We start from the raw sequence: 14,808 nt of genomic DNA, 5'->3' as shown, positions 1-14,808 counted from the left end.
TTATTTTTATCTCTTTTTTGAGACAGTCTCATGTAGCCCAGGCTGGCCTTCAACTCAGTATATAGCCAAAGTTATCTTTTAACTTCTGACTCTCCAGTCTCCACTCCCCATGGGCTGGTATTACATGTGTGTATTACCACACAGTGAGCTTACAAGGTTTTGGGAATCAAACCCTAACAATGTACATAGGAGGCAAAAATGCTCTACTAAATGAGCTGCATTTGTAGCAAAAAAAAACATGATATAGAAGAGAAGAAGTGGCCTACTTAAGATGATCATCAAAGGGACATAGGACATAAATTTCCCTTTTAAGATTCCAAATCCTATAACTCCTTTTAAAAATCAGAAATGAAATTGTGATTCTGAGTACATAATTCCAATTTGGGTGTGTAGATGAAATAAGTATAGATATTTTTGAACTTGATACTAAGTTTTAAGCTTAGTTTATATTGACATTACTTTGGCAGAAATCAATTAAAAAATAAACGGTGAGTTCCTAAAAGTATTATTATTTCATGCAGGCGTATATGGTAACTGTCCAGGCAATGCACTCACAGGCTCATGATTGTGAGAACCACAGGACAAAGCATCATGGGATTAGTCATCCCAGGCAAAGGATCTGCGTCCTCAGGTTTAAACTCTCTGCAGCTGGCAAAAAGCTCCTCTCAGAGCCCACATGAGGCATATAGTCTGCTATTGTGAGCCACCTGAATCAGTTCCGCATCCTACAGCACAGTTTGGTGCCGGGAAAGGTGACACTATTAACAATCATGTGGGAGCAACAGGTGTAGGAAAGGAGGATAAGATTAATACCAAGTCCACATAAATAATTACGTCCGTAGGCATAACAACTATGAGAATCTGAGTCCCCAAAGGTTGGCCCACTATAATAGAAGATTTATGTACTCTGTCTTAATTCTCACAACAGTTGTATGAGGTGGGTACTGCACAGTAGGTGGAAATAAAGCTGAGAAACGTAAATAACTAATGGAAGCTAATAAAATTCAGAGTTAGGATTTAAGCCCAGTTTTTGTGAAATACTCAAATAAATGCTTTTTCTATCCTGTCCTGTAGGAAAACTGTACCCATTTAGAAACTGTTGGATCTGAGTAGCTAGCTAGATGGGGTTGGTTATCTTAAAAATGATTTGACCTATTTGGGCCACACACTGTTTATAAAGTCTATGAAAAAAAATGACAAGTATAGCAGTGTTCATGTGTGCATGCATGTGTGTTTGTCTCTGTTTGTCTTTCAGTCTCTCTGCTGTCTGTCTGTGAGTGTGTCTGTGTGTCTGTCTTTCAGTCTGTCTGTCTGAGGTCTCTGTGTCTCTTTATCTGAGACAGGATCTCATTTACCCCCGGTTGCCCTTGACCTTTTTATGTAGCCTAGAATAACCACTTCTGAATCTACTGCCTTCCGCCCTTCCCCCCCCCCCCCCCCCCGAGTGCTGGTATTATGGGAATGCTGGACAGGCACTTTATCAACTAAGCTACATCCCCAACCCAGACTGACTTCTTTCCTTCTGTCTTCCCTCTAGGTCTGTCAGTTTGTCGTCTCTGTCAATGGCCTCAACGTGCTGAATGTAGACTACCGCACCGTGAGCAACCTGATTCTGACAGGTCCAAGAACAATCGTCATGGAAGTCATGGAGGAGTTAGACTGCTGAGCAAGGAGACATGCCTGCTGATGCCCTGGCCCAGAACAACACAGCAGTGGCATGACGAGACTACCAGAGAAACAGATAATTGGGACACACAGATCTTTCCTCTGTCTATATACACCTTGACCTTCAGACACTGTTTGAACGTGGAAGAATGGGTAACACATCTTAAAAAAACAGAACACAGCAGGAGTGTGGTGGCTCAAGTCTATAATCCTAGCATTCAGGAGGCCAAGGCAGGAGGAGTGCTGCAAGTTCAAGGCCAGCCTCAGCTACCAGCATGAGTGCCCGACGAGTGTTGTTTGTACACTTGCGCATGTAAACACACATATACACACGCATTTGTAGAAGATGGTAGGGAAATAGTTTCCCACAGGGTGGAATTGTCTTACTAGAGCCCAGTTTGTAGTTCTCAATAAGTGGTTTTCATGTTTTCAGAAAGCTGTCGAAAAACTGAAATAGCAACATGGAAAAAAATGCCATTTTTAGACGTTTGTAGGATAGTTAGTACAGAGTTTACATCAGGTCCATTGAGCTTTCGTGGCAGGCGTAATCAAACAGCACCTGCAGTCCGGGCTGCTTAGGATGCCGAGGCAGGAAGATGACTGGAGCTCTGGTGTTTGGGCCAGCCTGGGCAATATAGTGAGACCCCCAAGTTAACTAAAAGTGTTTTCACCAAAACGAGCCTGAAGCTGTTACATAGGTCTAGATTTCATGCAGCTTAAAATTAAAGCAACATCCCTAGGAATGTGACCAGCTGACAAGACTTCCCAGGAAGGTTTGCATGCATTCAACAGCTTAAAGGCCATCACCACAAAGGAACTTTCTTCCTCACTATTTTTATTTTTGGGGTAGAGGGGTAAGGGGAGCACTGCCTTGCTAGGTGGCTCCAGCTATTGACTTTCCTTAAATTTCTGCCTTTATCACTAACTTTCAGCTTGCCCAGTTTCAGTTATGGCATGAGGTGAAAAATGAGACAAAATGCTGTGTCATGGGTGGTGGGGATGGACAGAGGACTCTGTCTACAACAGCCTGCCTCTCTCTTCTCTTCCTAGGCCTGGTTGGTTTTCCCCATAAATCAGCAGCTTTCTGGGGTTTATTTGAAATGTACTGGCTGTGAAAGCAAAGAGGTCTGTCCATACCCATGTACCCATGTTAAGATTCAAAGTCAAACTTCCCAAACCTCCAGCAAGATTGCACTTTGCAAGTGTCCTCTTTTAAGGGACTTGGCTTTAGTGCATCAAAACTTGAAAGTTCAAATGCCTTCTTAGCCTGGATTTTACAAGCCTTCTAAGGTCAGGGGATGTACTACTCACTGAAGAGTCTGCTTGCCACTGCAATCTCCATCTTGGGTTAGAATTCTTCATCTTACCTCTGCATGTTTCTTTGATCTAGAAAAGACTTCCTCTGAACCAAATGCGGGACCACGTTCCTGTAATCCCAGCACCCAGGAAAGTAGAGACAGAAAGGTCAGGTGTTCAAAGGGGGCTTGAGCTATAGGAGACCCTGTCTCAAGAAACCCAGGAGAGGCAAGGGAGTACATTTGGGGTATTGCTATGTAGAGGTCATTCCTCAAAGTACCAAATAAGAGTAATTTTCCATAATGAGTTTTGAACAGAGAAGCTACGTTCTTATTATGTATTAACAGAATGGTAGTGTTGTGCCTCAGTGGTTTCTTGGTGGGAGGTGATCATTGTGCATTGGTACTGGTGGAATGGATTTTATTAGCATATCTTTATATATATGCTAGTCCAATTTTTCTACCTTTAGTAAAAAAAATAGGATTTTGAGGTGCTATGAGTTAGCTGACATTAGTATTGTCAGTGTTTGGGAGAGAGTCTCTCCATGTATGGGTGTTTATGCCATGAGCAGGGCTCTGTGCGTAGCACTCGTTGTCCATGTTCTTCTTCACTCCTTGTCACAGCCTTTTAAGATAGGTATTATTACTCTCATTTTTCAGGTAGGGAGACTAGGTCTGAGCAAATTTAATGATGCTCTCTAAGTTCACCTGCTGTAACTGCTGTGTCACACAGCCCTTTTCGTCAATGCTGAGGCCCCTTGGCCTGTCTGCCCGGACTTCCTGTTTAGAGGTCTTGAATTCAGCGCCCACATTGTGCCGCGCTAAGACTCTCAGGCTTTTGTTGTCTTATTGGCCAATACCATCCTCACCCGTTTTATAAATGAGGAAACCCACTCATAGACAAGCTGGTTCGTTATCCTCAAAACAGCTTAGCCACTAAGTAGGAGATCTTACACATGGTCCTCGTGTGTGTGTGTGTGTGTGTGTGTGTGTGTGTGTGTGTGTGTGTGTTTGTTGAGGCAGAGTGTCAAGCTCCTGAGCCTAAGTGGGATTACAGGCATACAGCACTACTCTCAGATATGATAACACCTTAAAAGATGAGTCTCAGGATGTTCTTCGTCTCTAGATTTTCCTTGATTGATAAAAGAGGAAGCAGTGCCTGTACAGTATTATATTCTTGCTGCTCACTTCCAAATACTCTTTGCCTTGAACCCTAGATCATATCATTTCCCTTTAGGCAAAGTAACACACAGAAGGAGCTCTTTTCTCCACACAGCCTCCTGTCCATTAGAGAGGGAGTGAAGAACAGTCCTATTGTTTTCTTATTTGGTTCCATTCATCCTCAATTTAAAGGTCAAGTGCCAGAGAACACTTTTTTTTTTTTTTTAATCTTAGCACTCTGGAGATAGAGGCAGGTAGATATCTGTGAGTTTGAGGCCAGCCTGGTCTACAGAGGTAGTTCACAACAGCCAAGGTTACACTGAGAAATCCTGTCTTGAAAAACAAGCAAAGATAGCTTCTTGCTATGTGGCATAGCTTGTCTTCAAACCCATTCTAGTTCTCTTTCCTCAACGAATATCTTTTGGCCCTGAGTTCTCTATCTATCTTATCTATCTATCTATCTATCTATCTATCTATCTATCTATCTATCTATCTCTCTTTCTCTCTCTTACACACACAGACAGATATATACAGCCTCATATATAATTAGTGACTATTCCACTGGTTCCTAGGACCCTTTCTCACTCATTGGCGTTTGTGCACATGGTATTTCTAGAGTGTTATTTCTCCCTCTTTGCTGAGTAAAATTATTACTAGATCCTTTGGTTGTCATTTCCTTAGAGAAATCTTTGCCAGGCCCCCAAAGATGTTCCCCTTCTAAATTCTCCAAATCCCCACAGACCCATAAATCTTATTCAAACCTATATTGGAGCACAATGACATTTACAGTGTCATTCCTTGGTCACATGTCAGTCTCTCTACATAGACCCTCAGCATATTGCAGAATGGGGGCTGTGTCTTAGTATCCAGTGTATTTCTTGCCTTTATCTGTCCCTAACCCAGAGTAGCACCTTCACTACTCACTGTTGTCTGATCAGCAAGCCCCAAATTCTAGCCTATAACAGCATCATTTCTTTGTTCATGACTCTATGGGCTGTCAGCATTTGGTTGTCACGACCAACCATTGCCCCAAAGATGCCAGTAGGTCTGTGCACACATTTGCCTTCAGTGTGCAAGTGCCGGAGGCCTTTTGCTCTTAGAAGTGCTGTCTTTTGAATCTTGAATGTCCTCCAAAAGCCTGTGTGTTAACAAGTTCTTTTCACCAGGGAGGCAAACACTGGGAGGTCGGAGAACCAGCCGCACATGTCAGTACTTAGGAAGTGGAAACAGGAAGATCAGGAGTTCAATGGCAGCCTTGGTACCAGAGTAAGTCGGAGGCCAAGCTGGGTCACATGAGATATTGTCTCATGTGTCATAGGACCTAGTGATAGAACCACAGGTAACTGATGGGGATAGGGGGTAGACCTCTTTCTTTGCTTCTTGGCCATGAGATGAGCAATTTGCTTCTACCGTTTGCTCCCATACATTGTCCTAACTTACAATAAGCCTCAAAGGTGAGCTAGTACAGAAATGGGGCCAATCATGGACTAAAACCTCAAAAACTGTGAGCCAAAATAACCCCTTTCTCGTTATCAGTTGGTTATCATGGGTATCTTGTTATAGAGACAGAAATCTGTCTAACACAGGTGGCCTCATGCATACATCTCCAAACCAACTTTGTTCTGAGTTGGATTGCCACAGTTCCAGGTCATATAGCCCCAAATAACCTAGAAAGAATCTGTAACCTTCTCTCCTTTGGCTTATAAGTTGAACACTTTGACTTTCACACCATTTTATGAACCAAGACATAAAACTATAAAACTAGCTCTAGGCACAGTGGTTAAGAGCCCAAATTTTTCTTCCAGAAGACCCAAATTTGATTCCTGGCACCTCCACAATGGTATGAAACTGGCTGTCACTCCAGTTCCAGGGGATCTGGGCTGCTCTTCTGACCTCCATGGACACCAGGTACACACGTGGTACACAGACATATAGGCATGCAAAACACCCATATACATACAGTGAAAATAAATCTTTAAAAATAAATAAATAAAACTAGCCCAGAACCAGGAGTAGAGAAATAGATATCACCTTTTATGAAACTTGCATAGAATCTGTGCCCATTTTTAATTCTCTAAAAACAGATGCAAAGAAGGAGCCATCATTAGTTGAATGTAGTTATTGAAAGCTTTAGGCTCAAGTTCTTATCTACTCATCAGCTGGAATTGAAATGTCTGAAGCTGGGTTTCTAATGAAACCTTTAGAGTCCATAGACTAAAATGCCAGCTTAATCACTTCATTTGACCAACAAATGAGGCCTAAAACGATGTTATGCTCTAACCAGACTTGTGAAGCTTGTCGAGTAGGAGCTGAATGCCTTCTGAGCCTCCTGCCTTCCATCCGTGGTACAGAGCAATCTGCAGCACAGTGTCATGCTGCTGAAAACAGGCGTATAGCATGATGTACTCAAAAACCAAAAGTGGCAGCAGGTATCTGGGAAAGAAAGGGAATATCATATCCGTTGTAGGCTGGGAACGTCCTGTACTGTAAAGCATAGACTAGACTCACAGCAATCTTCCTGCTTCAGTCTCCGGAGGACTAGAATTCCCGGACTGAGCTACCATGCCTGTGTGGTTTTCATCTATCTTTGTGTACCTGTGATCTTCAAAGAGGAAACAGTATTTATTGCTTGAGATAACATTTCCCTGCACACCTTGGACAAGTTCCTTCTTGTTCTCTTAAATACTTTCAAAGCCAGGCATGAGGGCTCACACCGGTATTCCTAGCAGGAGGATTGCCATGAGCTTACATCCAGCCTGGGCTACAGAGACTTTGTCTCAAAAACAAAACTAATCAAAAAAAAAAAAAAAAAAGTAGATTTTTAGATGTTTGTGTGATGTTTATGTTTTGATGATGGAAAGAGAGATAGTTTTTATTTTTGTTTCTTCATTAGTGCAGTATGTATAAATTAGAAGGCCATCTTTTATTGGAATGGAAACTGCTGTTGCCTTTTGGGCTGTTCCTGCCTTCTGAGTTTAATTACAACTGGGCATGGCAGCCCACAGCAAGGAGAAGAGTCATGCTAGAGAATGGAATTTGAGACTATCCTGGGCTATCCACAGAGACCCTGTCTAAAAATTAATAATTTGGGCTACATGTGAAGATAGCTACCCAGAAGATGTAATAATTAAGGAGACTACTTGAGAAATGGTAGGTAACACAAGGGGGACAAGCCATCTTTGCTTAGATGAGGTGTTGCTGACTTCACACCATCATGTGACAAGTAGCCGCTTTGGAAGGACAGACACCAAGCTTAAGGATATCACTGCTATCCATTCAAATAGGGGTCTTGAGTTTCCAAATCTTTCCTTTTAGTTGTATTGTAGAGATGATCAACTTTCAAGGCCTATTTTGAACCATTGGTTCTGACTCTTCTCTGCAAGCTGCTAAGAATTCTGTTTTACTTTGATTACAAATGATCAGAATAACTAACTCCTGAGCACTTTGGTGTGGCTGACTTGCTGAAATGATTGTTGACATTAATCGTGATTTCCTGCCGCCTAAACTTCAGGTATAATGTATATTTCTTCATTGCAGTCCCGAAAGGACAAATGAGCTGTGTGCCAAAACGAAGTTCACATCAGCAATCACATACAGTATTGTCAAATGAGTTAAAAAGTACTTAATACATAGCTTTATTTTAAAGTTTGGTGAGAGTGACTCACTATCTTTATTAAAACTGTACCATAATACTTAAGATGATTGTATGAAAACACCGGGGTATAGCATGAAATAAATGTTACATTTTTTTAAAATGACTTTTTAAGTTTTGGCTTTTTCTCTTTTAAAACAAATTGGCCACTTTTTGTCCAAAGAAAGGGATGCCCTTCAAGCTGATCTCCTGACTCGACAGAGAAGAAACACCAGGCCCTCTCTTACTTGTGAAAGGAACCAAATGTCCCCTTGTGAGTATGTTCAGGAGAGATATTTTTTGAAGGACTCCTGCCTGGAAAACTGCACTAAAAAGTTTTTTCCTTACTTATTTGATGTCACATCGCTGGGTCCCTTTGCTAGTGACTCTACAAAGCACAACAGTAGGTGCCTGTATAAGTGTGGCACAGTATACACAAAGTGTGTTGTGAGGTGTGTGTGTGTGTGCATGCAGATATGATCAGGCTCACAAAGTAAATCTTTTTTTTTAAAAAGTCATAAGCCAGTGCCTTCAAGTACTTTAGTGTGGATCTGAGGCAGCAATGACAGTAAAGCAGGGAACTGTATGCTAAGGGTCTCAGATTCAAGCTGATGATATTCCTAAATTTGAGGATTAAAATATTCCACAATATTCTAGCTGAAGGTCAGGAGCTAGAGAGATGACTCGGGGATGAATAGCACTGGCTGCTCTTCCAGAGTTCCTGAGTTCAATTCTAGCATTCACATGTTGGCTCACAACTTATAACTATAGTCCCATAGGATCAAATGCCCTCTTCTGCTGTGTAGAAAGAACACTCATACACATAAAATAAGCATATTTTTAATAAAAGGGTAGAAGAACAGGTACAAGATTGATGATAAATGGCTACTAATGGGCTAAAGAAAGCCCAGGCTCATTTTGGCCCTGAATCTGCAATATTAGGACACCACAATCACGACATTCTACTCAGTCAGGCTGGGGAAACTTTAATCTTTCTCCGGGGACTTCAGATCTCAAAGGGCTTTGTTGGCCGGTATTACCCTATGCATCTAATTTCTTATGATTTTTTTCAATCAGCTGATAAAGACATAATTCTGTGTTTGGGAATTAAGTGCAGGTATAGGAGAGAGTATCTTTTCAGATGTGTTAATATCACCTAAAAGACATTAAATTTTTCTGCCACTTATCTACTTCAGTCTTCATTCATTCATTCAAGAAACCTTACTGAGGATTTGGTTGTTAGGCACTGAAGGTGAGCCTTAGGGACACTGGAAGCATGTCCCTGTACCCACTGTTTTATTCCTCAGGGGCCACCCGTAGGCCTGACTCGTAGAAGTTTGTCTCCACTGATGGGGTAACATGAAATCATAGGGCCAGCCAGACATGTTGGCATGTGCCTGTATTCCAGGAAACTGAGGCTGATCAGGAAGTTTGCCATGAGTCGGAGCCTAGCATGAGCTACCAGTGAGCATATCAAGAGAAGAAGAAAGCAGGATGCGGTGAAATGCTGTAAAGCACTGTCCAACTCAGGAGGGCTGACCGCAAGTCTACATTTTTTGTCCTTTTTTTTCTACCTAAATTCAAATCTTAATCAGCTAAAATTAAAAGTTAGATGGAGACAACTAACCGAATATATCCTTTAAAACTTAAAATGTGTCACTGGAGGTGGTGGCATACTCCTGTGATCCCACAGAGGCAGACGGATCTCTCTGAGTTCAAGGCCAGCCTGGTCCTACAAAGGTAGTCCAAGACAACTAAGACTACAGAGAGAAACAAACAAACAAACAAAAACTTAAAATGTGGGGCTAGTGAGATAGCTCAGCAGGGAAAGAGCCTTCCTACCAACTCTGGTGACTGAATTTGATCCCGCGTAAAACCTACATGGTAGAAGGAAAGGACCAGTCCTTCACAAGTTGACCTCTGACCTGCAAGCGCTCCTGCATTGTGACACTCGCGCACCCACACATACACGCATCGTATGCACACACACTAAAAAAGTACTTTAAAATTCCATGTGAAATAATTTCACAAGACTGCTTAGCAGTATCTATTTCCTGCCGTGTCAGACTCCAAGGAGTTTTATAGCCTGTTAGAAAAGCAATACAGTAATTAGCATGTGTGGAGTTGCAGTTCGGATAGCCCACAGCTACACTCCCCGGATATATTGGAGATTTAGTCTTGATTACAGTGAAGTCTCCTGTCCTGAACACACCTTAGTTGAGACATCATTTTTCCGGGGGCGGCCTCTAAGTCTAGAGGTGTTGGAGAGTAGTGCTAGGATGACGTAAGCCACACCACCTCCCTGGGCTTCTGTTCACACAGGCTTTCCGTGGTCAGAAAGCGGGAGCCCAGGCTGCTGCTTGCGGGAAATGTCTCACAAAGCACCCGGAAAAATAAGGGACCGCTCGGTCAAGAACTTAAGAGTCTCCTGTCCTTCCTTCCAGAGCTTGACAACTTTTAACTTTACCTTTTCGTCCTGTGTGGCTCTATCTTTGCTTAGTGGGACTTTATTTCCTGCTCATTGTTCTTTGCTCCCTCAGGGTTAAATATTAAACCCATTTCTGGAAGTCGGCCACGCTTGGATCCACAAAGATCAGTTCCTGACAAGGGCTTAATGAAGGTGGAGAGTGGCACCTTGCGGTCCAGTCTGACTGGGCGGGGCATCGGATGGCCTGGGCTCTGTCGGGTTTGCTGTTACTTTAACATTGGCCGTGTCTGGGTGGGGATGGCTGAAACAGGGTAAGGCCAGATTATGTAAGATCTGTGTGTTTCTGCGGCTGTGCAAGCTACGGAAGCAGGCTCGCAGTCCTTAAAGTCAACCCTGCTGGTCTATGTAGCACAGGAACGTCCAGGCTAGTTAAATATTAAGCAAGGGGAACTCCCAGATACGAAATGTTACAGCAGAGAGGGAAGAAAACAAGCAAGCACAGCTAGCTCTAAGGCACATGGGAGGCGGAGAACGCCTGTCAGGGAGTTAAGAAACACAAAGAACCCTTGTTTTTTGCAGACTCTTTACCCCCAGTATGAGCTGCATCTACGGTAAAAGCTCTAACGCTTTCCATTTGACATGGCAGAGGTTTCTAAAAAGCAGATTTGGTGTCTTCTTAACACAAGTACAAGCTAACCCACTCATTCCTCTTTACCTATTTATTTACTCAGTGGCTTCTTTGCCTGTTTTTTGTTTGTTTGTTTGTTTGTTTGTTTTTGGGGGGTGGGGGGAGTCAGGCACACTCTCCTGGCAGAATCCGAAAGGGGAAACAGCAAGCATAATAGAATATTTTCAAAATTTCTGAGACACCTTATGCGTTTGCTGGTTTGGGTAGCCATTTTGAGAACAAAGAAACATTCTTAGAAAGAGCCAGTAGGAACCCAGCCTAGGGATCTCCAGGCAGCATTCAGGAAGCTCAAGTAGGAGGATCAGGGATTTGAGGACAGCCTAGGATACACGGCCAGATTCTGTCGAGAAAAAAGAAAGAGAGAGAGAAAAGAGTAGAAATCAGAAGTAGTAGGTAATATTTGTCAGTGGAAAACTTGTTTGGCTTTTACAAGAGCTCAGCACCACACTTGCACATTTAAAAGTTAATATTTATTGCATTCTAAATATATGCCAGTTGCCTTGCTAAATATTTTCTATGGAAGATTTATAACAATTCCATGACAGGTACTCATAACATTCCCAATTTCTAGGCAAGAACCAAGAGCACAAGGTCATGGTATGCACTTAAACGGGGGTGGGGGTGGGGAATCTAGAACAAGCCTTGTTCCTTGAGAACAAACCACTTTTAAATTTTTTTAACTTCTGTTTTAGGGACAGGGTCTTAGTGTGTATCCTGCACTGAAGATGGAGTCTAAGCTCTCCAGCCTCGGCCTCCCGAGTGCTTGGATTGCAGGGCTGTGTCAAGCCGCTGCTTTTCTGCTTTGCCCACCCCCAACCCCTACCGCCTCCTGCTGCTGATGGAACTGAGGCTGCAGGCATGCTGGTCCAACCCTCTCTGACTTAGCCACATCCCCACACTGCAGGTTCTGTTCCTTTGCAGTTGGGGCCACCCATCCCCTCTCCTGTGAGGTGAGTCGCTGGGGCTCATTTTTCTGTGGTCATGCTGAATACCTCACAAAACCACGATCCCACCTGTTCCCCCCTCCACCTCCCCTGCCCCCCCCATACATCATGCTTATTTCCCTAGGAATTTCTTTGCCTCAAAACTAGAAATGTATTAACTTTGATCAGTCTGCTTTGTAGTTACTGTTCTAGAAGCACCCGATCTTCGTACTTTTCATGTCGGCAATTCATCTCCTCCTACATATAAAACAGACACTCTTGCTACCTGGATATTATGGCTATGTTGACTATTAAGTGCTTATTACTATGGTGGGGGAAAAAATAAGCTGGTAAGTTCTGGAGCTGTTTTCAAACTTGGAGTCATAGCCTGTCCAGCCCCCATCCTCCATAAGTCAGTTGAAGGAGTCAAGTTCATAGTGGAAAGCAGAAAAGGAAGATGTTTTTTCAGTGTGGCCACATGGGAAAGGCAAAAAGATCCAGGGAGCCTCCCAAGTCTTCAGGGTCCTGCAGGAGATGCGATTGGAATTTAGAGAGAGGGCCAAGGTTATGCACTTCTAAGCAGCCTCGCTCAAGGCATGGTCCTGCCCACCCATCATCATCGTCTGGGCTCCTGTGGCATCCTGTAAGGTGCTCTGCCAAGTTGTTAGAACTGTGGGAAATCTTTTTGGGAGAAAAGTTCTCCTGTCTTAATGGGGCCTTTTCCTTCTTATAAGAGGAAATTTCCATTTCTTTGGGGTCTGCTGTTTCAGTAGTCTTAAGAAAAACATTGAGAGACCTAACTGTCTGTTTGGAATAGGTCCATGGGGGCTTACAGAAACTGAAGCACCAACCAAAGAGCATGCACAAACTGGAACTCCGCCTCCCAAACATATGTAGCTGATGGGCAACTTGGTCTTCATGTGGCTCCCCTAGCAAGTGAAGAGTGGTGGGGGAGATGGTCTCTGACGTGAGCTGTATTGCCTGCTTCTGGACCCTGTTTCCCTCAGTGGGCGGCCATGTCTGGCCTCAGTAGAAGAGGATGCAGGCAGTCCTGATGCAACTTGATGTGCTTGGGTGGGTTGGTGTGGGGGGAGGGGTTGCTTCCCTTTTCTGAGGAGAAAGGGAGGGGGAACAACCAGGAGGACAAGAGGGAGGGAGAGGGCTGAAATTGGGATGTAAAGTAAGTAAGTAAATAAATTCAATAAAATAGTAATAATAATAATAAAAGAATGTGTTCATTTTTGCTAATCTTACAGAGCTTCAGTTTGGAAACTGAATATAAGGAAAGAAATCCTTATATTTCAGCTCACAGTGGCCATGTGATGGATGTTTGTTAAATTAAAAAAAAAATGTGTTTATTAAAAAATTTCTCCAAATTTGTATTAATTCCTAGCTTTTCCTGAAGTGGAAGTCTTGCTGATGTTGCTTCTACTTTCCCTCCGTGAGACTCTACTCCCCTTTTATTCATTCTGGGGAAACAGGCTTATGTGCCTTTAATTTTCCTAGGGACTCCTGAAGGCAGCAGCAAGGTCAGGCTGACATCTGGTGGAGCAACAGAGACCCTGGTGGTCAGAGAAAATCAAGTGAGCTCATAACAAAACTGCAGAGGCAAAGGTCAAAGTGATTTGTTGAAACAGACACTTAATCCTCGAACCAGAATAGAAACAGAGGCAAATCCTTAGGCTGCTGGAGCTTTTTCATGGAAAACAGCAGCAGCAGCAGCAGCCATACTTGCTGAGGGCTTTATGCACATCACTGTTGTATTTTGCCTTGAATGTGTGGTCAAGTAGCCACCTCTAATACCTCTCTTGGTGCTCCTTTAACTCAGCCTCACTTTTCAGTCTTTATCTTCTATCTGCTCTGTGCCTCCCAACCGGTACAACTGTTCTGCGAAAATCAAATGTCTGTGTTAAAACATGACAAAGAGGTTGGCAACATTAAGGAAGGTGACCAAAATGGCTTGCAGCTGGGCAGAAGATAGTTAATCTGATTGGCTAAGAGAGAAGTTAGGGTTGCTTAAAATCAGACTATAATTCAAGTTGTTTTGACCCTGAATAGTAGCCCTTGCTCCCTTTTCTGATGGCAGAGCTGAGGGCCAGGCTTTCCTACTGAGTTTTTTACATGGGCCCTAAATCTGGATACTCCAATACTCATCTCATAAATATTCATAAAAATTCTTTAAAATTTACCATGCAAAGCCCACTAGGCTGTTCTCCATCTAGGGACAGCCTGCTTCAATCCATCTTTGGAGTGTTCTGCTTATCTTTGTTTTTTGTTTTGTTTTGAGGCAGGGTCTCTCTACGTAGCCTTGGCTGTCCTGAACTCACTGTCCTGAATTCAACCAGCGTGGCCTTGAATTCACAGAGGTCTACCTGCCTCTGCCTTCAGAGTGCTGGGATAAATGTCGACTACCACCATACCCTGCCTTGCTCTGCTTACCTTTAATAACTAAACTGCTGCTTTGTTAAATAAACTTCTGGTTAAATGGTCTGTCTCTTGACTTTATTCATCCCTTCAAGACAAAAACTGAGGGACACCCACAACATCTGACAAGAAAACAAGGCGTTCTTCACTTAAGCTGTGAGAGTTGCTACTGTCTTTCAATTCCTGAGGAGTTCTTGGGACTTTAGTTGACTTTATTTTAATTCATGAAATTGAAGTCACAAAGAAGAATGCCTTGGCTTTCATTTAGGTAAGTAAAGTGTTTCGATGGAGCCCTGAAAGTTTATTTTATTATTCTTGCTGCTATTGACTATGGCAAACTCATATCAAGAAATCAAGTAGCAGATGTGGCAGTGCATGCCTTTAATCCCAGCGCTGGGGAGGCAGAGGCAGATGGAGTGCTGTGAGCGTAAGGACAACCTGGTCTACATAGCAAGTTCTAGGACAACCAGGGCTATGTAAAGAGACACTCTCTCAAAAAAAAAAAAAAAAACAAACAACAAAAAAAAATGGGAGGGGAAGAGAAAGGAAAGAAAGAAAGAAAGAAAGAAAGAAAGAAAGAAAGAAAGAAAGAA

At 42.9% G+C, this 14,808-nt stretch overlaps 1 protein-coding gene across 1 annotated transcript in view; it reads left to right on the top strand.

Annotated features, from left to right (window-relative positions):
• Deptor (DEP domain containing MTOR interacting protein) overlaps nucleotides 1-7,879 on the top strand; it is a 145,000-nt gene extending 137,121 nt beyond the window's left edge. Inside the window, exon 9 of the mRNA XM_055626391.1 lies at nucleotides 1,538-7,879. Within this exon, the coding sequence (XP_055482366.1) occupies nucleotides 1,538-1,666 (129 nt within the window). The 3' untranslated portion in view covers nucleotides 1,667-7,879. The remainder of the gene's footprint in view (nucleotides 1-1,537) is intronic.
• The last annotated feature ends 6,929 nt before the right edge of the window (nucleotides 7,880-14,808 follow it).

This window comes from Psammomys obesus, unplaced genomic scaffold (genome assembly GCF_907164565.1).
Source record: "Psammomys obesus unplaced genomic scaffold, mPsaObe1.curated_primary_1811, whole genome shotgun sequence".
NCBI classification, from domain to species: domain Eukaryota; kingdom Metazoa; phylum Chordata; class Mammalia; order Rodentia; family Muridae; genus Psammomys; species Psammomys obesus.
This window is presented reverse-complemented; position numbering and strand designations above follow the sequence as displayed.